At 36.5% G+C, this 27,281-nt stretch overlaps 2 protein-coding genes across 8 annotated transcripts; one reads left to right on the forward strand and one right to left on the reverse strand.

The window, feature by feature from the left end:
• The first annotated feature begins 163 nt into the window (after positions 1-163).
• LOC134540484 (uncharacterized) lies at positions 164-7,237 on the forward strand. 3 transcript variants are annotated; one of them, XM_063383267.1, is made up of 5 exons: positions 164-251; positions 3,177-3,266; positions 3,361-3,479; positions 4,933-5,058; positions 6,015-7,237. In XM_063383267.1, exons 1-5 carry the CDS (start codon positions 190-192, stop codon positions 6,491-6,493), a joined length of 876 nt encoding a protein of 291 aa, XP_063239337.1. In that variant the 5' UTR covers positions 164-189; the 3' UTR covers positions 6,494-7,237. The 3 variants fall into 3 exon arrangements, with proteins under 3 accessions (XP_063239337.1, XP_063239335.1, XP_063239336.1); XM_063383265.1 differs by having other exon boundaries at positions 166-568; XM_063383266.1 differs by having other exon boundaries at positions 195-301.
• LOC134540485 (voltage-gated hydrogen channel 1-like) lies at positions 5,786-23,494 on the reverse strand. 5 transcript variants are annotated; one of them, XM_063383272.1, is made up of 5 exons: positions 23,255-23,442; positions 20,175-20,367; positions 18,020-18,359; positions 11,743-11,972; positions 5,786-6,458 (listed from the first exon to the last, which is right to left on the reverse strand). In XM_063383272.1, exons 2-4 carry the CDS (start codon positions 20,325-20,327, stop codon positions 11,779-11,781), a joined length of 687 nt encoding a protein of 228 aa, XP_063239342.1. In that variant the 5' UTR covers positions 20,328-20,367; positions 23,255-23,442; the 3' UTR covers positions 5,786-6,458; positions 11,743-11,778. The 5 variants fall into 5 exon arrangements, with proteins under 5 accessions (XP_063239342.1, XP_063239338.1, XP_063239343.1 ...); XM_063383268.1 differs by lacking the exon at positions 23,255-23,442 and adding an exon at positions 22,809-23,225 and having other exon boundaries at positions 5,788-6,458; XM_063383273.1 differs by lacking the exon at positions 5,786-6,458 and having other exon boundaries at positions 11,003-11,972; positions 22,809-23,494.
• Positions 23,495-27,281: the final 3,787 nt, after the last annotated feature.

A 27,281-nucleotide genomic window follows, 5' to 3' on the forward strand; every position in this document is an offset into this window, starting at 1 on the left:
TTCATTATTTCATATTATAAAAAAAAGATTCAAAAATTTTTTTGGACAAAATTTTTAAAGAGATTCGTCTTAATAGACTGAATATAAGAAAAATTTTGCTTTGTTAAATGTCAGTGCTTTTCTATCTCTATAGATTCGACCACGGACCATGGATTCGACCATTGCCTACATTAATAATACGGCCATATCATGTATATGTCAGTCTTTGCAAAGCCCGCTCAAGTTAAGCATTCAAACTGCGTGAAATCATCGTAAGTTTTTAATTTCGTGGTGTAATTTTAAATTTCTTTGTAAAATCAGTGTAAGTATTTAATAACATTTATAATCCACTTTAAAAGTTTTTTATTATAGTATTATTTATATGGATGACAATTAGTCAAATAGGGACAGTCATTCTACCACTAAGAACCTATTTTACCACACTAGTCATTATTTAAGACTAAAATAAAAAGGCAATTTTGAGAAAGCGTAGCTGCAAGATCGTCAGTGCCTAGAGTAAATTTATCACAACGGCAAGTAAAATAGGATACGAATTTTTCAACTTCGAGATCAGGTGACAGTGTTTGAGGTAAGTATGGACATAATATTGTTTTGATAATGATGAATGTGACACTCAAAAAACATTTTTAATCATATATTTATACTGCTTTTTTATATTTACTGAAGCCTTTAATTATTGTTCATATTATTTTTCAATTTATACAAGCATGTTATTCATGGATGAACATGGAAAAGCAAAATCCATAATTATAGCTGCAAAAGTAATAGATCATAACAGCAATTGTAACATCAGTTCATAGGATTATAGTCACACCAAGGCTTTGTTAAAATATTTTTTTTGGACTGTTTCTGCCACAATTAGTCTCACTTCAAGAAGTAGACACTACAAAATCAGAACTACATTTAAGTAATTTTATGTTTTGATGTACTTAGTTCTCACAAGTTTTATAAATACTATTGAAAAGTATTTTTCTGTCAAAAATATTATTTTACATTTCAAAGTCTGCTATTTGAGATTGGTCCTTACAACTATTTATGTACTAGGTAACTGTTTTCTGTTCATTGTGAATATTATTTACTGTGATTACGTACACACTTATTGTAGACTAGGTTTAACACGGCAGTGGAAATTCATCAGGATTGTGTCATTTGCACAAAAATAAGATATGCCAGGAAACCTGCCGCTGTCCCAGCATTGGGAATAGGAGTGATGTACCCAATTTATTATAGCATAAGAATAATAGTTCAACCTGCAGTTTGACTTGGTTTCGGTGTTATGCAGATACATGGTGACTCATTTTAATTTTCTCTCATTCCTCAGCAGCACACACCAAATTTTCATTAATTTGTTCCACTTTATTGCTGTCCGTTTTTTCCAGCTTCTAGATTGTCAAAGATCTTACGTAGCCCCCTCTTTTATGTATCTTCCACTAATGATTTTTTTTGTTAATGAAATTGTAAAAATCAGTGGACTTGGTGAATTCTGGCTTGTGGTACCCCCGATGTTCCAATGCATTCCTTAACTTCGCTTTCTGTCTCGTCTCTGTGAGGATTTTTTTTTGTCTTCCACTTACCTCTCCACCATTGTATAAGTGTGGTACATTGTCGTATGCTCTCTCAGAATCAAATACATGAACATCTACCTAACTCTTCACTTTGTCTACCTCCTGTGGTGGTTTTTGGTTTTACTTTCTGTCTCATTGAGGTTTTGCTTAAAAGCAATATATGTGTGATATAATCTGTGGTCCTTTGATCCTTCTTTGACTAGACACTTGATGCTACTTCTTATTCCAAACACTGTCTGAAAACATATGCAAACGTACAAATAAAGTCTTGTTCCCTTTGCACTTGCTATTTATCTTCCAGCAAAGCTCATATTTACAAAAATAATTTGCACATTATTACTTTTAATAAGACCATTAGAACTATGATGTTACATGAAGTTGCTTGGCTTCTGGGTTGTAGCCGTGTCCAAGGCGAATATATCACAGACGTTTTGGTCGACGTTGCAGTCGTCATCATCAAGGTAGAGGTACCTACTGAGGTTATTACAAGTTCTCCTGAATTTTAATACTCTCGCCTGGGTTTCCCGATTGGCTGCAGCTATGGGCCGTACTCCTCTCTCAGGGAAGTGTGTTAAAAAGGCAGGAGAACTTGTAATAACCTCGGTAGCTACTTCTACCCTGAGATGGCGACTGCAAGGTTGACCGAAATGTCGGTGATATATTTTCCTTGGATGCGGCTACAACCCAGAATACAAGCAACTTCGGACAACGGCCGCAAAAGCCTACAATCTTTATTATGTTACATATTAGAAGCTCATTTGCTGTCCCCATAAGAAGGATCAATATCCACCATCTGTAAGCTTTTTTGAAGCACGGTCATACCTCACAGTAAATATTTTATTTTGTATTTTGTCTTGACATAGCATAAATAATGACTTTGCAAGCTTTCCTAACAGATTGCACATTTGATAAACCTTAATGACCATGTGAAAGAAATAATAAATCACATTTTTTGGACATCAAACTTTTAATACAAAATTTATAATTTATTTTCCACTTACTGATATGAAAATCTATTACTCATGTGCCATATTTTATTCTACTTCTATATGGTAAGGCGCTCTCAACTTCACGTATGAGTAAAAAAACTGAAATTTTATTCTAGTTATTTTTAGTTCCAGTAATTTAAAGTATTTAGGGTGTATTAACATGTTTACTGCTTCATATTAAGTGTATAATCCAAATCTCTCAAAGCAGCAGAGCAACGTGCTCTTGGATCTTTCATTCTCAGTACTCATGTGAAATCCATTCATGCTAACCTGAACACTTAAAATCCATGTTGAAAAACTATTCCTGACCACAGTAGTTAATGCACATATTGTCATATAACAATTAGGCAAATGTAGTTTTGTTGTTAACAGTTAAAGCAAACCAATTATTATACAGGAAGTATACATGCGTATTTTCTTGGTGTATTGACTGAAAGCAAACAAAGGCTGAAAAATTTTCATTGAACTGCTACCCAAACCAAACACCTGTATTACAAATTTCCTGCAATTTAAGAAAGTTACTACCCAATTTAGTTATGTGTGATTATATACAATACGGTTAAATGATCATGTTTAATTAAACTAATTGCCTCTCACACAATTACTCTTTTTCTATTTACAGGACATTTTCAATGGACGTATTGACAACTTTTTTTGCTGTGATGGCTTCAGTTTTTTTTGGAGTATGTGCAGTTGTCAGTGTGTGTATGTGGTAAGTCAACTTAAAAAATTTAACATTACTTGAGATATTTTTTTAGTTGTCATTGTCTGTAACAGTGTTGCAACGTAAGCTTTTCTATTTGCAGCTTCACCACTTTGGGGGATAGAAGATGGGGTTCCTTGATAGGCTGCAAACTTTGCAGGAAGAACGGGGAGAAGGTCTACATCCTGCAAGGAAAGGATGCGAGTCCTCGAATGGGATCTGGTGAGTTACCTGAATGTTGTTACTGGTTTCTCTATAGCTTTCTTCCTCACTTCACTGTTATACTTCTTGGAAAGGTTGCTTGTTGCTGTACAGTCTCCATTTACCTGCCATAGTTAAGGCAGGGGCCCGTCATCGCAAGAGGTGGCATTACGTGAAGTCCCTAAATGCAATACAACAGGGCCCACAAGAGAAACCAAGTTGCTCTGGAGCAAATTAGTCTGTCTGTCTCCATTCCTATTATTTAATGTACAACTTTTCAAACCACAAAATTAAAAAATATTAAAATACTGTAAACATTCCTGTGGCCAAAACTGTAAACATGATCTGCACATATCGCATTACTTGTAGCAATCCTACGAATGCTATTTTCAATATATAAGTAATTTTCATCCCATCATGGTGAACCCAACATTAAAGAACATCTCAAAACCTACTGGGCCCTGGGAAATTTTTCGTCTTCCCTCTATCTCAACGACCCTGAATTGTGTGACCAAACACAATGGAGGGCAGGCGTGGGTGCCATTTGAATCTAGTAAAGGCATTTGATACTGTGAAACATTCTTTATTCAAAAGCGGTCCAATTTTGGTTTGAATGTTAATTGGTTTTCCAACTACATATCTAGAGAATAGAAAATAAAAACGACTTATAGTATTAAAATTGAAAGAATACAGAATAAAATGATTAATTCTAAGAATCTTCCAATTCCAAATTTGACTCTCCTTTCTAATTGCAGAACTGAATTATATGCTCTCTCTATTCAAAAATGTTAAATTCACAAAATCAAATGTAATTATATTCTTACAATACTGATTTACATGTCTCTCAATTTAATACTTGATTGCTATCTTCCTTGTGTACCCTCTATATGAACATGAACTAATTTATAAATTAGTCAAACACTTTAATAAACTAAACATGCAAATTACAATTAGTTAAGTATCTTATTAAACATGCTTTATTGTTATCCATTCTGTTTTTATACTGTAGTTACTTTTTTGTTGTAATCTTTCGCTGTAAATTTTTAGTTATGTTGTGCATATTTAATTGCTGTTTAACTAATGTATTTATCTATGTGTTTAGTCTGTTGTCTTTTTGTGCATTTTGTGTCTTTGTTGTGTCTGTTTCTTGAGTTTCGTACTGTCATTAGGCATTTTACAAATTAAATTAAATGTATAAAAAAATAATAACCATATGTTCTACTAAACAAACGGCTTTGCATTATAGCTACAATGTAATTTATTGGGAGTGTGGAAACACTTGTTATTTATGAGAGTTTGTGTTAATAGGGTTTTTATTAACGAAGTTTCGCTGTAATAACTTATTTTCCCAGGAGCTACTTTCAACACACAGGTACTGGGAAGATACGTATTGGAGAAGTGAGTGATTGGCAGAGAGTTTGAGACGGATGCTGCAGTGTTGTGGCGAGACTGACGGTTGTTGGCTGTCCTGCAGGCCAGGATGAGCTGATGGTGAGCTACAGTGCCGGGTCAGCCTCCAAGACGGCAACAGTCTTCCACTTCCCTTCCTCAGTCAAGCCGTTGTCTACGAAGCAACGAAAACCAGTTCGAGACATCATCGGTAAGTAAACATCCTTACAGTGCTCCTTCTTAAACCGGGTCCATTCTGCACAAAGGGTTTGGCACAAATATTTTTGCAGCAAATTGAAGATTATTTCCAGATAACGTTTTGCATCATGCGGCGTTTGTTAGTGCTCACATTTATAACTGTACATTTGGAGGTTAAGAAACATGATGTAGTAGTGCAAATCCTTTAATGTTCTTCAGAAATCCATTTGAGTCTGGAGCATGTGCATTGTATGTGGAATAAATTCTTGCGTCCATTGTCACGTCCACATTTACAAAAGTTTCCGCACATACATAAAATTTTACAACATGCATCTTATTCGGCACAAATGCTTGTAGCTTGACACACATGATGGTTGCATTTTCCATAGTTTCACTCGGAGAAAGGTTGCTTGATAATTGTGTTTTCTTTATGAATATTTTCATTTTCATGCAAATAGTATTTTGAGTATTTTTGTGGCATGTATGTAGTAACTTATGGCATCCCATTAAATTAAGAGAGGATGCAAAAAAGTCTACTTATAGAGATACTTGGGAATGGGACAATTTAAGATTTTATTGTATCCAAATACACGTAATTCTCGAAGGTTAAAAAATATCAACCATGGTATTAGAATATTTAAAACTTAAAATGTTTGTTTCATTATCTAAGTTTCTCAAATCATTACATACATATATTAATTTTATTTAAATGGTTGAATAATAAACGTACTAAATTTATTAGGAAATTGTAAAAGGACGTCAGAGTTGTTGTCAATGTTTATTTTTTTTTTAATTTACTACATTTCTTTAAACAGATTTTTCTTCTAATATTTTTCCTGGAATAACAAATCTTGAAGATCTGATTGGCCTATGCCTAAGATTTGCTTATGTGGTACATATGTAGTATGTGCATAGGTAGTTTTATTAAAATTAAATACTATTAACGTATTAACTTTCGATATTCTGCAGGCAGGGAACATGAAGATCCTTCAGAGAGTGAACCCGAACTCAAGGAGGTGCTGGTGACGAAGCCGACCAGCGAAGAAGGGAACAGGAGACCTCGTGAACGCCCGAGCAAGGGAGGCGGGGGCGGCGTGCGGGAGCGCATGTCCTGCTTCAGCCTGGGCTGCCTGCGCCGGTCGCAGAGCCTGCCGAGCCTGCTGGGGGGGCCCGGGGGCGGCGCCCGCGACCTGGACGACTCCTCGCTCGACGACCTCTGCAGCCGGTTCGACTCCTCCGTGCTGAGCTTCAGCCGCGAGGACAGCCGCTGCACGGAGCGGGACGAGTTCCTGTCCCTGGTGCTGTCCCCGGGGAGCCGGTCGTCGCTGTGGCAGAGCGCCGAGTCGTCGTCCGGCTCCTGCTTCAGCTTCCGCTCGACCAGGACGCTCGTTGCCTCCGACGCGGCCCCGAGTCCTGGAAGGTACAGGCAGCAGCGCAGTTGTGAGTGACGTGCGTCGCTCCCTCGTGAATGATTGCATAGTGACGGTTAGTCGAGCCTCGGCAAACGCAACGTTAAACCTGTTGTCGAATGTGCTCCTCCAGTTCTGGGTGTGTGCACACGTCTCAGATACAAGAACTTGTTCAGCTGCACTATAGCAACATTTAATTAGTGTGTAGATCCTTGAAGAAACACCAGAATCTCGTAAAAAAAAAAAAAAAAAATTTTTTTTTTGTTGTACTAGTCATGATAGTAAAATATGAGAACTGTGCAATTAGCAAGAATATAATTCTTTTGATTTCGTGTTTTGTTGTGTCATAAAGCTATTGGGGATATTGCTAATCCCAGAAATTAACTCAAATAATAAGAAGATAAATGTTGTGAAGGTCCAATTTTTTACCACAAGTTTTTTTTAAGGGTTTTTACAGGTAAAAGTGTGCATAATATAGATTTTTGTATTTTGTAATTTTTTATTACCTTGTGCCTTGTGATTTGTTAAAGAAAATGGTAGCAAATATTTAGATATAATGAAATATTTTTTTTTAGATTGTTGTGTTTTACAATGTCAATGAATGAAAATGTAAAAATGTTTGGCATTCTTTTGGTGTGGTAATAATTAATTACATTACAGTACTAAATGTATGTTAACATTACCCTTCAGAATTTATGATTATTGGTTTTGTGTTGATTAGTGTAAATACTTAAAACATATCCTAAAGAAGAAATAAAAAAATCAATGTTTTTAAATATTAAAGGAGTTACATTATTTAAGTGTTGTGCAATTGTATTTGATCACACATCAAAATTATCTGAATATTAACAAATATTTTAATACTAATTGTATTGGTACTAAAGTTACTTATTACAAAATTACGCAGACCATTAAATGCAAATTACAGCTCCATAAAACCATTTTTTTTTTAAATTTGGATTGCTAATATTGGATTATCCTAATCATTTTCAAATTAATCTTCTGTATGCTAGAATGTTAATAGATTACCCCTCTTCTAATGTTTCACAAAACATAAGCTTGGCCACAGCAGAACAGTATCCTAGACCTAGACTGACCTGTCGTTTAATGAACAGCCAAAAGTATGACTGACTTAAAATAAATTTTGCAGGCACACTTTTTTAAAGATTCCCAAAGAAAACAATGAAGTAATTTTTTGACATATTTAATCATAATAGTAATTCATAAAATTTTTTTATCTTGGTCTATTAACTTGTATTTCACCGTGTAGGCCTACGTATAATTTTACTCATCATTTGTTACACTACATCTGACCTAGCTGAATTGTTGCATGTTTGTTTTTATGTTTAACGTGGTTAACTTTCATGACTATCATGCGGTAACAATATATCATATCTGTGAAACACGATGCTTGATGTAAAACACTCAGAAAATTGGGAGTATTTTACTATTGTGCACCGCAGTTAATGTGCCATCTTTTCCACCTCCTACACAAAAGAAAATGAAGGTGGTTTTTGACGTGACGTCTAATAAATCGAATGCCGGCTGCACGCACGAAAGTGTCCCATTACGCTGTCCCATTACGCTCATTTTATATTGCTCTTTGCTAACCTGAACCTCCAAGCATTGCGACTGAGTCCGTGGCGTCATTCTGTTTTCATGCATTTCAATATTTCAATGTAACATTTTCATTGCTCTTGGCTACCCGTTCCTCCTAGTATTGCTGCAGAGTCCGTGGCGCAAATATCTCTCTTCCACTTGTTTGGAACCACCATTGATTTGACTTTTTAGAGGCACATTAAACTTGAAACACTCCCATTCGTTTACTACTATTGTCCTATCCTTAACAGAATAACACAGATTGGAAGAAGTTATATTTAAAATAATCTCTTCGTTAAAGTAATAAACATATTTGAATTAATGAGTGCAAATAAAAGTAAATTTATCAATTAAATTGTAGATTTCATTTCACTCCTTCTTTGTATCTGAATTAATGAGTGCAAATAAAAGTAAATTTATCAATTAAATTGTAGATTTCATTTCACTCATCCTTTGTATCTGAATTAATGAGTGCAAATAAAAGTAAATTTATCAATTAAATTTTAGACTTCATTTCACTCCTTTGTATCCATACAAAAAAGTGATAATTTAATAAAAGTATGCAATCAGTTCATTAATGTTTTATGACGTCACGTTAAACTATCGTCCGTAAGCCGACTTTACAGACAACCAATTTTTTTTCTCATTCACCTGTGTCTGCAGCCTAACTCAGATACATTCATATAGATACATTATGGACTAGCGTATGCATGCAAACACGCACACACATCTGTAATAAATATATTCCTGATTTTTCCATGACCATTAACCAAACTACTTTTTTTAAATAATTTACTTATAATTTTCTGTAAGTAAATATTGTTTCCACCATCCCCATGGCAGCCTAGTTCAAACAGAATTTGCAAATGTCTTTTTTATAATGTGTACCAAAACACCACCTGGAAAAAATATTATCCAAGTATGAATGATGGCAAGACATGTATCGCATTTCCATGATTAAAATTTCCAATCCCAGAATTTCTGTGGAGTTCCTGTACGGTTTGAATATACAATTCCAACCAAATGTTTCTACATTGCATTTGTATAAGCAATTTTATGTTACTTTAAAGCATAAGACCAAGTGGCCGTTTTTTATGAATATATAATGATATAAATTTAATTTCCAACTTTCATTACTGAGAAGGTATCCCTCATACAATGTACAGTGAAACCTCATTAATAAACATTCTCTTGATACGTAGTAAGTGTTCTCATAGTCCCTATAAATTACATAGTTTTTAAGTACGGTATTTTAGTTTTTTTTTAAATTCAGTAGTATTGTTAATTCAAATAATGTAAAGAAACAAAGTAAATAGTAAATAAAGATCGCAGGCTTTCACGGCCAATGTCTGCATTTTCTTGGCTTCTGTATGTAGGCCGTGTCAGGTAATTGTCTTGCGACGTTTCGGCAGTCAATGCAGCTGTCAAAATAATACTGATGCCGTTGCTTTAGTTCAGGGGCGTAGCCAGGGGGGGGGGGTTTAGGGGTTCAAACCCCCCCCCCCCCCCCCCCCCCCTAGCGCCAAATCTTTAATTAATTTCTTATTCATCACTCAAACAAATTTCATATTAAAATTAATAAAATTGTTACCATTACAATATTTAAATTTAAGAACCGAAAACTGCTAAAATAGCACTATTTTACACCTTAAAATCCAAATTTTCCCGGGGGAGGACCCCCGGACCCCCCGCTTTAATACGGGGGGGGCATGCTTCTTGACACCACCCATACACAAATCCTGGCTACGCCACTGCTTTAGTTCATTGTAGGAATATATTCTTCCAAAATGATGGTTAGTATTTAAGAAAGGTAGTTTCTCAACCTTTGCTTTATTCTTTTGTCTTGAATCGTTTAAAAAAAAAAAAGTCCAGTACAAAAAGTGTATTTACAATCCCTTAAAAAAATAAGTACATTTAGCACTGAATAAAATTGTGTGAAAGTTTCCTTGGAGCATAATTAATTTTAGTTATGCATGTACAACATGAGAAAAAAATTTGTAACAGTATTTTCACTTTATTTTAAAAATAATAAAAATTTTCATTACATTATGTAAAAGTTTGGTTAGTACAAACATCATTGGAAGTGACAAAATTATGGTCTCTTCTGGTTTGTATTGAGGTTTCATATAGTCTTTTATGATAAGTTAACTGAAACATACAAACGATGGTTTGATTAAAATAAAAGTAACTCATGAACAAAGTAAAAATGCAATAGGTTTCTGTGGATCCTGTTTTATACATTGAAATCTAATTTTGAATCAAAATTCAAGCGCACAGTTCTTGGTTCCCTGCACATTTTACTCTTTACATTCGATTTTTTTTTTTTTGACAAGTCATTTGCTATATCTAGCTGTAAGAAATAATTCAAAAATTATTTTGACATGTGAATTGAATATCCCATTAAAATATATAAGTTCACACTGACCCCTGGAATGTGAATGGGAATAAATAAGTGAATTACATTAAAACAGTTTTACAGAAATAATATTGGGATTAAGACTGTAATTTGATAATGGATTTCGGGCAACAACAAAATTGTTGCTAACATTGAATAATCATTAACCAGTGCACAATATTTTCAAGCATGAGTGTTTTTTTTTTGTTTGTTTTTTTCATTTCTTATGAGGCTGTTCCTGTGACAGTTCAAATCCTTGTAATTTTAGCACAGAAATAGGGAAGCCTACAACTCACGTAGTTTCGGTTCCCTGCAAGAATTTCCAAAGATTTCTGAAATTTTGCGTTTAGGTATTAACGCCACTTCAGCCGCTAAATCAGAAGTTTCCAATGAAAACAAGCATGTTGTGACTGACCTAACCTAACCCTTCGATTTTTTTAATTTCAATTTTTGAGAGAAATCCGAAGTTGCATGAACGCGGTAGGGAACCCAAACTACGTGAGTTGTATGCTTCCCACAGAAATAGTCAAAAGAAAAAAAAATCCACGTTCATCTTGATGGTTGTTAGCATTTTTTTTTATTGTGAAAAACTGTAGGGATACGTTAAAATTAATTCATTTTTTTCTGGCAAAACTTTAGGTTCCAGCTGCACTCAATGCCGATAGTTCTGATGTATTTTGAAAACTATGGTGTTCGAAAAACATCATAGGTAAGGCCTCCAAGAAAAAAGATTCTTGATTGTAAAACGATTACTTTTTAAGTACAAAGGAAATTGATTTAACATCACCCTAAATACAATCCAGAGTCAGTAACAATATGATAAACCATGTCATCAGAGAAGAACACAAAATCACTTAAGTTTCTCACCAATACATTATATTTTTCACGGATCAAGAAACTGGAAGACTTTGGTCTCTACAGCAGTTCTCGTAGAGGAACCCTGCCTTCACACTGCCCGTGCCATCACGTTGCTGTTTATTTACTGCATGGGCAAGGTCTCTGAGGGAAGTAACGACCAGTTCACACCACAGGAATAGAACTGCCCCAGAGATGGCATGCGGTGACATGGTCAAGTCCTTTCCACCTCACCGTTAACATGCCTGACGATGGTTAATAAGTGGGCGTAGAATTGTTATTGTTAAACACTGTCCCTTCGATTAAAAAAAAATACATTTTTAACTAATGTTTATGTTGACCTGCAAACTTGGCACAGACCATTAAAAGTGGCTTCATGCATGGCTAAGCTCCAATACGAGTGACCGGTGGTGACGCCTCTTCCGGCCACTTGCATTACCGTTCCCGGGATCTCTGGCGGCGGGTCGTCGCTGCTTCAGGGCGGGCCACCGGGCTGAGGGGGAACCGGCAGGTCGTGGGCCCGTATGAACTCCTCCAGCTGCAGGATGTACCGCTGCTGCTTCCCGCGAGCGCAGACACACTCCCTCAGCTCCGACTGCGCTTCCTCCCGCAGCTCTCGCTCCTCGTCGAGCTTCCTCTCCGACTGCGCCGTGACCGTCACTGCGATACCTGCACGACGCCACGGCGTTGTCTCACTTCCGTTCAGGGCAGTGCATCAACCCCCAGCAACTCACAGCTCCACCCTTTCAGTGATTCTTGCAGGGGCGCAACAACTAAATTTCCAAAGGGGGGCAATATACCTTTTTATAAAGAATCATCGATCCTCCCTATTGAAGCAAGGGGTCCTCCCCCGGGAAAATTTGTATTTAAGCAGTTTCATTATCTAAAAATTTATTACACAGCACTTTCTTTGCCCCCGTTGCCCCCACTTCAAGGTTTCAGGGGAGGGGGGGGGGGGGGGGCAAAATACCCTTGCCCCCCCCCCCCCCCCTGTTGTGCCCCTGGATTCTTGTATGAGGAAGATTGATTTAAAACACTTTTTTTGGACCTAAACCATTGCCAGTTTGAACTGACATAGAGAAAATCCAAAGAAAAAAGACACAGAAAGATGAATACACAAACACACATAAAACAAGCCAAAATCAGCCGAAGACAATTGTTATATGTAAAGACAGCTCGGAGGATTCCATGGAAGAAATTATATAATGATGTCAGAATACAGACAAACAGTGGACTGACAAAGATGAGACAGTTGCCACAAAAAACAGTAAAACAACTACACCAATCCCTCGCATAGAACGTCTTCACTTAATGCGAATTCAGTTAGCACGATGTAAATTTTACTGCCCTAGTCTCGAATAGCACGTCTGTAAATTTCAGTTAGCACGAAATCGCCATAGGCTAAAAAAAATCTCGGAAACGACGCGACGTCAGGTATGGAATTCGAGGGGGGAAGAGTGGTTTGGAATGCGAGGGGAAAGAGATGCGCACGCAGATAAACAAACACCGGGCCGTACCGTTGATGCCCAGCTGCAGACCAGGCCGTACCGTACAGAAACCAAAGCAGATGAAATTGGACACGTTTTTTAAAAAAAAGCAAGATGATAGTGTTAATTTCACCCCAGAAAATATTTAACTAACTTTTATGTTTTGTATATGTACATATTGTACATACAGTAAACTCCCGGTATATCGCGCCCCGATTGATCGCAGAATCGGGTATATCGCGGGTCAAACCATGTCCCCCAGTCAGAAATGAATAATAATAATGGAATAAATGGTTGACAGCCGATTAGGATAATTTTGCGTTGTAACTAACAAACTAAGCATCGGGCAGAAAAAAGCATAGGCGTAGAAAATGTCCGCAGTAAAATTCTAAACAAGATATCTCCGTACATTATTCCTCTATCTTGTAGGGTTTTCAAATTATGGTCCAATCCAGCCCAGTGATATTTTCTGAAACACTAGTTCTTAACGTCGCTTTATCTCACAAATGAAGCATCGGACAGGGGACCTGATAAAGCCCACCATCCAGCGACATTATCCAGCGTGACTCGGCTGGGGATTGATGTTGGATAGGCTTGGTTGTCGGCAAGCGCTGGGTAGGGAGAGGCGAGCCGAGAACATGGAGAGAGGTAGAGATTAGAGCGGGCAGAAACACCAGGGGGAGTGGGGGAGGGAATGTGTTCACGCAGCACACAGGCAGATAATGAGTCACTTGACTGAGCAGCGTCGCTGCGTACAAGGCAAAATCAGGTAGTCCGGTGTTTAAAATTCCACTCCAGAATCTTAATTGGTACTTTACTGGACATCTGTATATAAATGTTTTGTTACAACTTAAACCTACAGACGTAATATTATTGGGTAATTCATTGTATTATACAAGTTCATCTTTTTACTTTGGTATAATGTTTTAACATAAAATAGTAAAGTAAATCGGCTAGCATATTTTTAATCTTTGCCCAGGAATTCCCAGTGGTCCAATATTTACGTGAACCATACTGTACCACTTTTGCCGTGAGGTAGTAAACAAGTCCCGGAAATGTTTATGTGTAGCGGTCTCCCGACCTTTAAACAGAGGCTGGGGAATATAACACTTGCCGATCCGAGCCACACACACTCAGCAACTCGACACAGCGTTTGGTGAAATAAGTAAAGACAAAGTTTAACACGGTTTTTAATACGGCGTCACTGATTGCGCTAAAATTAAATTGGCGCAATTTTTGTTTCCCACATGTGACCATTTATAATTTACTGTAAGCATGGATAATAAAGTTTAACCACTTGACACGATAGACGATTTTTTATTGTACGAATGCTAGAATCGTTTTTTTCCTGTATCTGCGGCCTGCTTCTACAAAAGACAAGCTATCTGTAAGTAAATCTAGAATTTTTATTTTGTCAATCAAACTCGGTACTTTGCGATTCATATTCGGTTTGAAGTATCACTACGGCCTTTCTTTTTAAAAGACTTTGACCACAGAACCGCACACACTGCACTTACTTTGTTACGGACACTGACGAGACTGGCAGCAGCAGCTTGTGTGCCGCACGTGTGTATGGCGGCGTGGGGCGCGCTCGTAGGCCGTGCGACAAATTGTGCGCGGCACGTGGAAAAATAAAAACAATTCAACATTTAATATTTATCTTTAAAATTTATTATTTTTATTTTTTCACCCGTTTTTAGTGGAAACTGCGGATGCAAAGTCCGCACAAAGGCGGGCCGTCTATACTGTGCGTGCTTGCCGACCTATTAGAACACAGGCGGTGTTTTATGCCTTTTGACCTTGGTCACATCGAAACATCGCGGTTATGCAACAACGCGGGTAAAAGTTATGTCCCCCGACAACCGCGTTAAATAGGGAGTGTACCCGTATTTTAATGTTATGTTTGTGCTCTAGGGAAAATCTAAATCTGTTTATCTGTTAACTGATTTGTTTACATAGCCGCTTTTATAAGAGGTGTGCATAACAAATTAAATGTTTACATATGGCTGTGTGTTTTAAAGTTATATAAAACCGGTTCTTAATTTCATAAAAGTGTTTTAATTTTGTTAAGTTTTAAACGTAATAACAAAGGATCCAGCTGCTTGCAACAGCAGGCAGAAAGAGGCGCGCGCGTGTTGAAGGTCACGCCTGGGCGGGCAAGCCAACCTGCTGACTGACGGTAAATATGTTACCACTTATCTCCCGTTACACTGTGCCATGTTTTCTTTATCTAACGTATTCGGTGGTAGGCTTAAAAAGATAAATGATATGACATATGCATTTTCAAGTATTATTCTACGCATTTATATTATGTAAAGATTACTTCCCTACACATCTTGGAACACATTAAATAATTTAGCCTTATATTTATGGGGACTAATGCTTCAGAATACGCGATTTCGATTAACACGAACATTTTTAGGAACGAATTAGTCGTGCTAAGTGAGGGATTGGTGTACTGTATTTACTCGCATATAGGTCGCCATCGCAGATAGGTCGCACCCATAATTTGAGGTCTTGAATTTGGTATTTAAGTTTCCCCCCATATAGGTCGCACCGGTAATTCATTACACATACGCATTGCACCACAGTAAAAAAAATTAAAAAAAGGGCCGCAAATTGATGGAAATTTACCGTCAATAGCGCGCCGTGCGTGGAGAAAGGTCATTGTACTCGGTCAGCTGCTGTTACGGCATGCCGGCTAGCTATCTTTGTTCACTGAGCTGCGCATGCGCAGTATAACTCACTCAACGCTCCACGCAGACTTGTGACCTTCCATCAGCCGCCAGCCAATAGATGCGAGCTTAGCGGAAAAAAATATAAGCTCCACCTCCCGTGTACCAGTTTTGTCTAGTTCTAATACCAGTTTATTGGTATACGCACCAGTTTTCTCGCTGCTGTGACATGTTCAAGTTTATGTTAATCTTGATGTCTTGATACCAATAATTAATTAATTACGATCCCCAGGAATAAATTGTTAGTTTAAAAAATATGCGTCAACTTTACAATACTTCTGAAATTATAAAATATGTATAAAACAGTTACCAAGACTCCGCTCATTTTATCTTGTGAAGCTTGTCTCGTACCAGTATTTCGGCTAAGTTGTGACATAAATACAGTATCAGAAATTAACAATCAGCCACTCATACATTCGTGAGTTTAGGTTTTTTTCCTCGTACGTTTTAGATTGTCTCCTGCTATAATTACTCGGACTTTTACACGCCTAGGCTTAAATTATTAAATGTTTAGAAATAAAAGCAACTTTTCATGTTATAAAATATGTATATTTTGCGATTTAAAATGTTCATTGCCGACTATAAACGTTAACGTTTTTCACAATGTTTTTAGTGTTTTTAGGCCTACTAGCTAATCTTATTTACTCTTAAATTACCCACAGTATTTTCTGGTTGTTTATGGTTGTTACGTGACGTAAATAGCGGGATGGATTCGATTTTTGAGACATAATTCGCGTGAAAGTATTGAATTGGACTAAATGGGAACTAAACAGGACCTGAAGAATATAGTGCAAATAACGAGAAAACGTAAATAACGGTAACGTAAATAAAGGGGTTTCGCTGTATGTGTAAATTGTAAATAAATTTGCCAATACCTATATAAACTTCTTTTTCGCATTTTAAAGCAAAATATTGCAAAAAATATTCCTCAAAATTTTTTTAAATTTTTCTTCACATATAGGTCGCACTTCATTTTTTCCCCTTCAAATCTGGTAAAATTGCTGCGACCTATATGCGAGTAAATACGGTACTTTGACAGCACAGCGACAGATAGAGGAACCCAACGATGATAATAAACAGATAATCTGAACAAAACACCAAACTTACAGTAACACACATAAGAAAACAGCAATGACATTAACAGGTCTTCTGACAACACAACGACCACAGCACAAACAAACAAATTAGGCTGATTTTTGCTTGTTTTGTGTGTGTTTATATTTCTTTGTCCTTCAGGTTTTCTCTATGCCATACAATACAAAGTAGCCAATGTTGTACTATGTACAAAATAATGATTTCAATTCACACTGGTATAAAAAGTGTAAGTTTACTGTTGTTTTAACAAAGGATTATTTGGTAAATGTTAATAAGACTAAAAACACTGCAGCTGGAATACAAACATATTTTATGGACAGGCTGTTACATACTATTAAAAAGTTATTTTTGGTTATTTAACAGTACATAAAATGTTAATCTGAATCATGTAATAAGAGACTTAAAAGGAACCTCAAGGTACACTCCAGCACGATGTCTGAAAAATCTTTTTATTTTCAACATATCTTAAACAGTAACGAGTGATGTGGGTAGGGCTGTTAAATTGTAATCATTTGTCTCATTCTGATCCAACACCCTACTGTGGAAATAACACTCATTTCTAGCTTACAAATGCAAATCATTTACAAAACAGAATGCTGTCTTTTGATTTTAATCATTTTGCTTTATACATGGAAGTAAAGGGGTCTGCCTGGCTGGGCCCATGACCTCTAAAAGCGCTAGTGACACTGAGCTCGTGCATGAAATGCAACCACGCGCCCAGTACCTAACTGGCCAGCAGTCTTGGTATCTATACCGTGCGTCTATGGGACTTCATGTGATGACTGTAATTGTATGTCCCTCACAAATACTGTTTTTTTCCAATACATCATACCGAAAAGCATTTGTGAAACACCCGTTTTAACCTTTTTCCACCATCCAAAAACTATTTGTTAAAGACTAAACCATCAAACATAACTTATATGGGCAAGAGCAATGGCTCTTTAATGCTCTTCATGATCAGACACTTTCAAGACAACTCGAGCTGTGCACACTGTTCAGCGGGGTAGCCACGTGGCCATCTTAAGTCATGGAAGCAAGGGGCGTAGCCGGGGGGTTGGGGGGGGGGGGGTTAGGGGTTCAACCCCCCCCCCCCCCCCCAGCACCAAATCTTTATTTAATTTCTTAATCATCACTCAAACAAATTTCATATTAAAATTAATAAAATTTTTACCATTACGATATTTAAATTTAAGAACCGAAAACTGCTAAAATAGCATTATTTTACACCTTAAAATCCAAATTTTCCCGGGGTAGGACCCCCCCACCCCCGCTTTAATACGGGGGAGCCATGCCACACCCCCCCATACACAAATCCTGGCTACGCCCCTGCATGGAAGAATATTATTCTGTGCAGTGATGGGAAAACCAAGGTTCGAGCCCATCCCTCGCAGACACGTGCCATTTACCACCCTCACGATCCTCCAGAGCCGCAGCGCTATGAGGATGCCGACGCCGTTGGCGGCGTCGTGGCGGTGCAGGAAGTACACCTCCAGCACGAGCGAGGTGACCACCACGGCGGTGTCGAACACTTCCAGGCACTTGCGGAAGAACTCGCAGCGCAGCACGTACACGGTGAACAGGTTCTCCAGCACGAAGAGCGACAGGATGGCGATGCTGGCGTACTTGAGGGTCAGCTCGACCGCCTCGAGGGCCCAGCTCTTCTCCACGCCGCTGGCGTCGATCATGAGCTCCACCACCACCATGCTGAGCTCCGCCACGACCAGGGTCAGCACGGCGATCTGCGACGCGACACGGCCGTGCTGCCGCTACTCCTCCCTTCCTTCCGAGGAGAGACTACTGTGCTACTGTGCATGAGTGGTCGCATCACTACAGGTGTAAAAGTAACGAAAAAAAGTGTACCCGTATGTATTCGATACTATAACAATTAGTACTTGTACTATCGTATCGTTACTCGTTACTTCTGATACAGCATAACACGCTATGTTATGTTGCAGCAACGAATCGAGTCGTATTGCGTACAGTATGACGTCACGTAAATAATAATAAATAGAATATAAACAATTAACAATATTTGATAATTAACAGTTTTTGTTAACCAAGAAACAATTAAATCTAATTAGAGCAGTATTATTATATTATCTCTTTTAAGATAAAAACAAAAAAAACATGAAAATATGCGATAATAAAAAACAAAATATACACATTTCTAATTTGTAAAAAATACTTTCTTATAAACAGTAAAAAAACTTGGACGACGAATTTCCACATTATACTTTACTTAATAAACAAACATTGTTCTTTGTAACATAAATTCATCGAATGCGTAAAACATACAAAAAATGTGAGTAAAGAAATCCTTCCGTGTGTAACGTTTCGTTACTCGTTACTACATGGCGCACCCGTTACTCAGTACCGAATACATACGGTTTGCTACAGCTCTACGCATCACTCTTCAGGGTTCCCATACACACACTTCAGCTCGTTTTCCTGTCCGAACAAACATTTCTTTCTGGCTTTATAACTAGGGACAAGATTATACGGTGAACTGCGATGAAACCAAAATAACTCTGAAAAGCATTTCAATGCACTATATAACACCAAAATATAAGTTAATACACTACAAAGCACCGAAATGCAACTAACATCATAAAATATAATACTACTTTTAATAAAAACACTAATTTAAATCACAATAATAAAATCTTTTTAATATATTGAATTCAATTAATGTAATTCTTTTAGCATAAAGTTTGTACCGAAATATATGTACAGAATTGATTGGACGATTTATTTTCTTCTTTTGAATTTGCAGCTGTTATTACATTAACTCATTTTTACATTGGAGCGTTAGTACATTTTTCGAACACACACAAATACTTTCAGATTTATTTTTATTGTACCGATTAGTTATACACAATTGTTACAATTTATTGTATTGTAATTCATGTATAAGTGCATCTTGCATCAGTCAAATGACACTGTTTGGCGAAGTAAATATCAAGAAAAATTTTGTGTAATTTTTGTGGAATAATATGCTATTTTATGAACAAACAGAATTCATAAACAAATAAAACCAATAAAATTTAAATCTCATGTTTAAGAAACAAAATTGGCTTTAAAAAAAAAAAAAGAAAACCATAAAATCTTGTCTCTATTTATAACATATACGCTGCAAAACCAATTTCTAACAAAACACAATTCTACAAACATACATAACATGCTAAATTTGTTAGAAAATGATTTCCTACACAATATACAGTTTGCACTGAAATCATTTTGATCAACACTACATTACCAACAATGCCAGTCTGGAAAAAAGTAATAAATAAATTAGTTTCATTTAACTTTTAAATAATACATTATCCAAGGGCAAGCAGCAAATTTTTTTCATACCTACATACAAAAAAAAATTAGTATTTAACAGGGAAGTCATGTGAATATCCGGACCTAATCACTATATAACACTTTCAGTCAGCATGCAATAAATTTAATAAATGGAACGAAAGATTTTTCTTTTTATTTTCAAGAGCTAAGCTCACTACGTTTAAGAGCTTGTTTACAGTACTTTACATAAATAAAGTATGTTGACCAACGTGAAATTTGGGAGACTCGAGCAGCAGCCTAGCCTTCTCCCTGAAGGGTAGTTTCCTTTCCAGTCCATGCTGCGACGACTTGATCTGCTGGCTGGCGCGAGGGCATGCACTGGTGTCGCCGCTGATGACCGCATATTCCAGGTCCGGGCCCATAACGCCCCCGGGTCATGCAGCAGGCACATGCAACTACCATCTTCGAAACAAGAACAAACCATTTTACGGCATGAGAATACAGCGGGGGATTAAGAGGCCACTCCAGTGTTTCAGGGGCACTACGCAACCCGCGTTAACCTCATAAGATTCAATGCTATTTTCATTTTCCTTATAACTAATTAACTAATATAGATTTCGAAATGATGTTTGCTTGATATGTAAGACAACGATGCTCTTATCAAAGCCCCTTTCTTCAAAAGCGTGCATAAATTATGGTTATAACCTAGCCAATACACTTATGCATATTAGTAAAGATTAGTATAAAACCATAATTTATGCACATTTTTGAAGAAAGGGGCTTTGATAAGAGCATCGTTGTCTTACATATCAAGCAAGCATCATTTCGAAATCTATATTATTTAATAAGTTATAAGCAAAATAAAAATAGCATTGAATCTTATGAGGTTAACGCGGGTTGCGTAGTGCCCCTGAAACACTGGAGTGGCCTCTTAATGTCCAAAGATTTTACATGCATGCATCACCTTCAAGCCAGGGAAGGGTCTTTTCACGAAAAGACGTGAATGCTCATTAGACTGCGTTTTATCTCCCTCCACCTAGATATTCCTTCATTGTCATTGGCGGCCATTTGCAAGAGAAGCCATTGCTTTATTTGGCAGAGCCATTCCGGATGTGTTTAATTCCGCACAAAATTGTATGTCAACATTAGATGTGTACATGAAAGAATCCCAACTAATCTAAATAAACACAGACAGCGCTACATTCGTTTTCACACGCAACTAATCTCGAAATTGTTTTGCGAAAAATACATTCCACTACCAATAGCGTTATGCTCACATCAATTCTCATCATGTCTTGTGGAATGGCCATAATGATATCAATATAACTACGCTGAACAGGAAATTTGAAACAACACCTCCAGTAAACACTGCTGTTGGGTGACCTGACAAAGCCTTGGTCTGACACCTGAGGCATTGTGCTGAGGCTCTGGTCTGCGAGGAACTACCCATGTCCGATTGAAGTACTATCCATCCACCTTCTGCTCTCTGTAGCTGACTGCACCCCTGGTCACAAAGGAGGAGGCTTCTTTCTACGTCCTGGGACTTCAGTTACATCAAAAGCGTCCCAGCGGTTCTCGTGGGCTTCAAGAGCTTCAAGATCTCAGTATCTAAAGTGGTTAAACCTGAAAGTGTGTATTCTCTCGCTCCCACCCCCACACCCCTAATTACTTCCTGTATCACATTCAGAAGCAAACAGAAATAATTGAGTTTCTCATTCTTTTGTAGGTGCACCAGCTACCTATTCCCATAAAAATGCTGTGTCCTGAATAAAATGGAAAAAATTTTGCTGACTTGTGTCGGACCTAATTTAAAAAACAGCTACGTAATCTAACAAAACACAGAAAATAATGGTCCATCACAATGTAGCCTCCAGTAGAATACATTGTTTTCCTTTATGTTCTGAGAATGGTTTTTGCAATGGGGAAGATTGATTCAAGATGTGATTTTAGACATATGTAATTGCTGTCCTAAACATCAATAGACAAAAATATTAATATGCAAACACACACAAAACAATAAAAACAGCATAGAAAATTCTATGGAAGGGACTAATGAAAATTTTTTAACAGCACAGACACAGTGGGCTAACAAGACAGTAGCAACAAGCACATTAAAATACAAAAAACGTGGCGACAAACAGACAAACCCAACAGTGATACTAGACAATGTGGAAAACGTAACAGAGACCCAGTGATGTGACAAAAACTGATATTTTTGGTGCCATGATGCCATAGTGTTTGGCATTGGAGGGTGTGTAAAGGCGAGCAGCTAGGTGGGTTAAAGGAAAGTGGAGGCGAATGGACAGAAAGGAAAAGGAAGAGAATTTTACTAGTCCCACAGTTCTGATGAAGGAAATGGGGTGGGAGAGCATGAAAGACAGATAGTTATCGGGGAGGTTTGTTAGTGGGTATCAAATGCTGGGTGGAGTGGAAGAGTGGGAAAAACCTAACAGTAGAATGGAGAACTCGTAAAAGATTGTTAGGTGTGAGCAGAACAGAAAAAAGAAATAGCTGATGGTAGTGAAATTGTTGTATCAGGTGTGTGTATTGGCAAGGAGTGTAGCTCAGTTTAGAAAAAGAAAAATACAATAGTACAATAAAATGCTTGCCAACAGACTTTTGCCAAATCACAGCAGCCTCCCTGAATTAATTATGATTACCACACCCAAAACAACAATTTTCTCACATTTTTCCTATAAGAATACTGGGCATCATTGATGTGTATCGTAGAGTACACTTTCCCCTTTGTAAACCAGCTATTAATGCAAAATATATTTATTCAAAGATTTACTTTTAAATAGAAATACAAGCTAAAGCATTTTATATTGTTACACCTAGCCTATAAATTTCCAATTCAAACTGGTACCAAAACAGGCACAAAGCTCAAATGAATGATTAATTACCCAATACAGTTCAATACAACACTGCTGCACATTATGAGGTCCAAGTTATACTATATAAAGATTCCGAACGCCACGGTACGTGGCTTGCTTCAGAGCCATAAGGACACTTATGCTATCAGCTGACATCCTCATCTCTTATCTGGGTGATGACTAGGACTTGGCTAATATCATTACATAGATCATATTTTCTCTTCTACGAATATCTCGATTGTTGAATTTGTAATTAAATTTTCATGCACTTGACACACAATTTCGTTTAATTTATTCAATGTACGAATTTGGCGTAATAGAATATACATTTTAGTGTAGTATTTTACAGAATTTTTAAACAATTTTATTTAATTTTGGACAGTCAAATGCTTTAACCTCAAAATTAATTTCTAACCCAATATCTACTCTAAGTTTCAAAATTTTACAAGAATTTTGCATGAAAATTAATTTCTCACTGTCACACTGTCAAATAATCATTTTCGAAACTTTCCGATGTTTGTGTCAAATATAGTTGGAAAATTATGACGTTAGCGATTACGACACTAGCACAGCAATGTTTGTTCGACTAGATAGACGCACAATTTCGCATGTAGGACGTGTTGTAAAATAAGTTGGATGTTGGCTGCGAAAGGCCAATCCACAGAATACAGAGGGGCCAATCAAAATGGTGCCATATGAAAACGGAAATGAATCTGTTTCCAATTTAACAATACTTAAAAATGGTAACGAATACACATGGTCGATTAAAGATATTAAAAAGTTAAATAACTAAAATAATGTCAGTATGAATGTCGTATGCGAAAACATTTTATGCGTAAAATTGAAATGATGTTTCTTTAACTTTAAAAAATCTCACACAATTTATTTAATTATAAAATTAATTTTATTGTGATTGAAATGTATTCATGTTCAAAAGTTTTTAAATGTACAAATATAAAAACCAGTTTAAAAAAATTATTTCTAGCACTTTTATGCAAAATTGAATTTCAAAATTAAGAAATTTCTGAAAAGTTAAAGATAGCCCCGACCAAAAATTAACTTTGATAGTGTGTCATGTTTTAAAACAAATATGTGGTTATCTAGACAAATATATATAATGCAAAAAATTGTAAGCCATTTTTTGTTCAATACTTGCCCTCCAACTCTAAGGTTAAATGTATGTAGACATATAATTGATAGTGCGTCAAAGACTTTTAGCAAGTACCGTAGATTCTCGACAGTTTCGTGTTTTTTGGTGCCATTTTAAATAAATATAACATACAAATCATATTGGTTTAAAAAAAAAACTATGCTGTGGTACAAAATGTGTACGTTTTGGTTCCACATTCTTACTACTTAACTTTAACTGAATAAAATGGGGTGATTACAATTCATTCTTATGCATTAAACACAATAAGAACTTCTAAATAAATGAAACATAATCATTTGAAGATGACATTAGAAAACAGTTTAATTATGGATAATATTCAATTATAAGGCGTCCAACAGCGTTGCAATATATATTTAGAAACCATTATGGAACTTCGTAATTGAACCCGAACATATCAGTGTAGATATAGTTAGTCAGCTCAGACTTGACGGTGTCCAGCCGAAGGCAACCTATAGCCCGACCTGCACCCGCCAGTATCCGACCCCGCTAACGCATAGAGTAAATAAAGTACTAGTACAGAGTGGACACTCAATGCTATTGCAGTTCTACGTTTTTTTTATTCAGAAATGCTCTAGTTGCTATACAAAAACGCAAACTTGACGAACATTAAAACGAAGTTGCAATGGCTTAAAACCGAGATAAAGTACCTTCTGGAGTAAGACTTACGTTTCAAATTATAAGTAAATTTTAATTTAAATACAACATTGATCGTAGAAAGTACAATTTGCAGTTAATATGCTTAATACACTAATTTGAATAGTAGGGAAATTTGCAGCTTCAACTGAATGTTGGCGAGCTTGTGACTTTTTTCGTGCATGCATTAATATTTATAAAAATATTGATTTTATTTTTTTTCCTTATAAGCAAATCATTTAACTAAATATCGATAAACGTAACATAAAATGATTTCGGAGAGCAATATTTTTAAAACAATAAGTAAATTTCTTACCTTCGGGACAGTGTTTGCCTTAACCTCATTTCGGTTAATAATGTTTTGTTTACGTATCATAACATTTGTTAAAATGCATATAACATGTAACATATTTTCGGATTATATTAAATTGCTGCATTTTTTATGTCCAAGAAACAATTTCTGTTCTAGTAGAATCACGTTGATTGAAGTTAAGGTTAGGATTTTCGTAGGTACCTACCGAATTTCATTACAAATCGCAAACAAAACTAATGCATAAAAAAAACGTGCAGAAGTATTTAATCATTAACACAGGCAATGTGTATTTCTGGCAAATTTAACTGCCTAAGTTGTACAACTGAAATGAAGCTGTTACCAATGGCACCTAATTCTTTATGGATTAGGTGAAAGTACAAATCATTCTCGTATCTTCACTTCTTGAAGACAGGTGTATAACAATTGTTAAGGAAAAAAAACCTTAATTTCAACATAAAAATGTAAGACACTTCATTTTATCGCAACCCTCACCTCGGTAATTAATCCTTATCACGTATCCAAGTTTATCCCTTGATCCTGTTGAGATGATCATGTATGATTTATCCGGTGGCACATGATGCTTGCTGTTTTAATTAATGTTAAAACAGCAAGAATCATTACCACAGGATCATGCCATTAGAATCAAGGGATAGACTTGGATACGCAATACAAAATTTTTACCCACACCTCCCTCTCGACCTAAAAATTAAATTCATACAAAACATTTAGACTAATTTAAGTACATAAGCAGCAAGTTTGAGCAGAATTTGAGACTCATTGACATTTAGAACAGTACCTAGGTATTATTTTATTGTGTGCTGTCCTCAACGTGCGACTACATACTGCCTAAAAAGAGGAAATTCTGTAGGGCATGAAAACAAAATGCTCATCACTATTTTAATTACACAAAACTTTTATTTTGTTTCGTTTTAATAATTTACACATACCTAGTTTTGTCAAGCGGAAACTTAAAGTAAATTTAATTATTATTATCTCTTCTCTTGTACCAGTAGTTAACACAACACGTAGCCGAATCAGGCATGTTTCATAACAGTGATTTATAAAGTAGTTTATAAAATCATTGATATTATTTAACGAGATTACTATTTCAAAATGATTGAAACAAAATTTCCTTAGAAATTTTTTTATTAAACCTAATATTGCTTAATTCAACGCCGACGCCATTAATTATGGTGTTGTTGGATAAACAAGTGGTTCAACATGCCAACGAAAATTTGTTTATTTTCTTTTAAGTAAATATATTATTTTCATTTCAACAATACCAATTTATGCCATAAATTTGATAAAATGTTAAAACAAATGTAATGTTTATTTAATCAACGTGGTATTTTGATTATAATTTTCGTGTTCAGATGTTGGATAAAACTGTATAGCAACTAGAAAAATGAGATTGCCTTGCCCTAGGAATAGGGATGCAACATCGCTCTTAAAAACATCGATATCACGAACATCGATGTTCAAACGAAAAAAGCATCGATGTCAAAAAACATCGTTCTGACAACCGATACATCGATGTTTTAACCGATGTTTTTAAATATCAGGAAAAACATGCCAAAATGAATTAAACTATAGTATGTAGCCAAAAACCATACCTACTACAGATTCCTGACCACAATATCCACAACCTATTTACAGTCGTGTCTCGTGCAGAACAAAAACATGTATTAAAAGCAAATTCTGCTACCAAAAACTTAAAAATCCGCATGAACTACTTGACCAGCTCTCAGTAAACTTCAAAGAGTTGTGGACAAATTTAAATGACTACAACTTCACAACATTAGCAGAAGTGAAGGTAAACATTAAAGGGCATGTCCATAATGTAAATGTATGTAAAGCTGGCCGTCTGTTCGGGGTTTATGTGTGTCAGTGAGGCGGGATGATAAGCGCGACGCTCGCTCGTGCTTCTAGCGCGGTGTCGCCTCTGGACTGGCGGGCAGTCTTCTCGTCGTGCACAGGACAACTGAGAGAACTGAGCGGTGACCGTGACATTATATGGCCGAGAAATGAAGATAAAGGTGTACTGCACTGCCCTTAAGTGGTTTCAAGATTCTGTATCGGTTGTTTTATCCCTAATAATTACTCCGAAAACACGCCTTTTAGCCATTTTCACTGTACTAAAAACACATTTTAAAAACTTAATCCGAATTCAAAAGTACCTTTCGGCATTCAGCGAACACTTAAATGCTTTTTGTAAACAGACCCCACTCCGATATCTTGAGTAGTTTTCAAATCACGTTGGTTTTCCTGAAGCTCTGCTCACCATGTGTGCCCCCGGGCAGACTGCAGCTTTAAGACACAGGCTTACTTAAAATAAAATTACCCTAGTTTTTTATGCTTTTAGTTATCATTTCATGAATATATTGTA

This window comes from Bacillus rossius, chromosome 16, assembly GCF_032445375.1.
Source record: "Bacillus rossius redtenbacheri isolate Brsri chromosome 16, Brsri_v3, whole genome shotgun sequence".
NCBI lineage: Eukaryota > Metazoa > Arthropoda > Insecta > Phasmatodea > Bacillidae > Bacillus > Bacillus rossius.

Excerpts from the sequence above, each read along its gene's own strand:
- LOC134540485 (XM_063383272.1), bottom strand. The coding sequence starts at position 20,327 with ATGGGCCCGGACCTGGAATATGCGGTCATCAGCGGCGACACCAGTGCA. Across the intron at positions 18,360-20,174 it reads TCGAGTCTCCCAAATTTCAC|ATCGCCGTGCTGACCCTGGT; the intron begins GTTGGTCAACAT and ends GTCGCGTCGCAG. Across the intron at positions 11,973-18,019 it reads GATCGTGAGGGTGGTAAATG|GTATCGCAGTGACGGTCACG; the intron begins GCACGTGTCTGC and ends GGCGTCGTGCAG.
- LOC134540484 (XM_063383267.1), top strand. The coding sequence starts at position 190 with ATGTATATGTCAGTCTTTGCAAAGCCCGCTCAAGTTAAGCATTCAAAC. Across the intron at positions 3,267-3,360 it reads GTTGTCAGTGTGTGTATGTG|CTTCACCACTTTGGGGGATA; the intron begins GTAAGTCAACTT and ends TTCTATTTGCAG. Across the intron at positions 5,059-6,014 it reads ACCAGTTCGAGACATCATCG|GCAGGGAACATGAAGATCCT; the intron begins GTAAGTAAACAT and ends GATATTCTGCAG.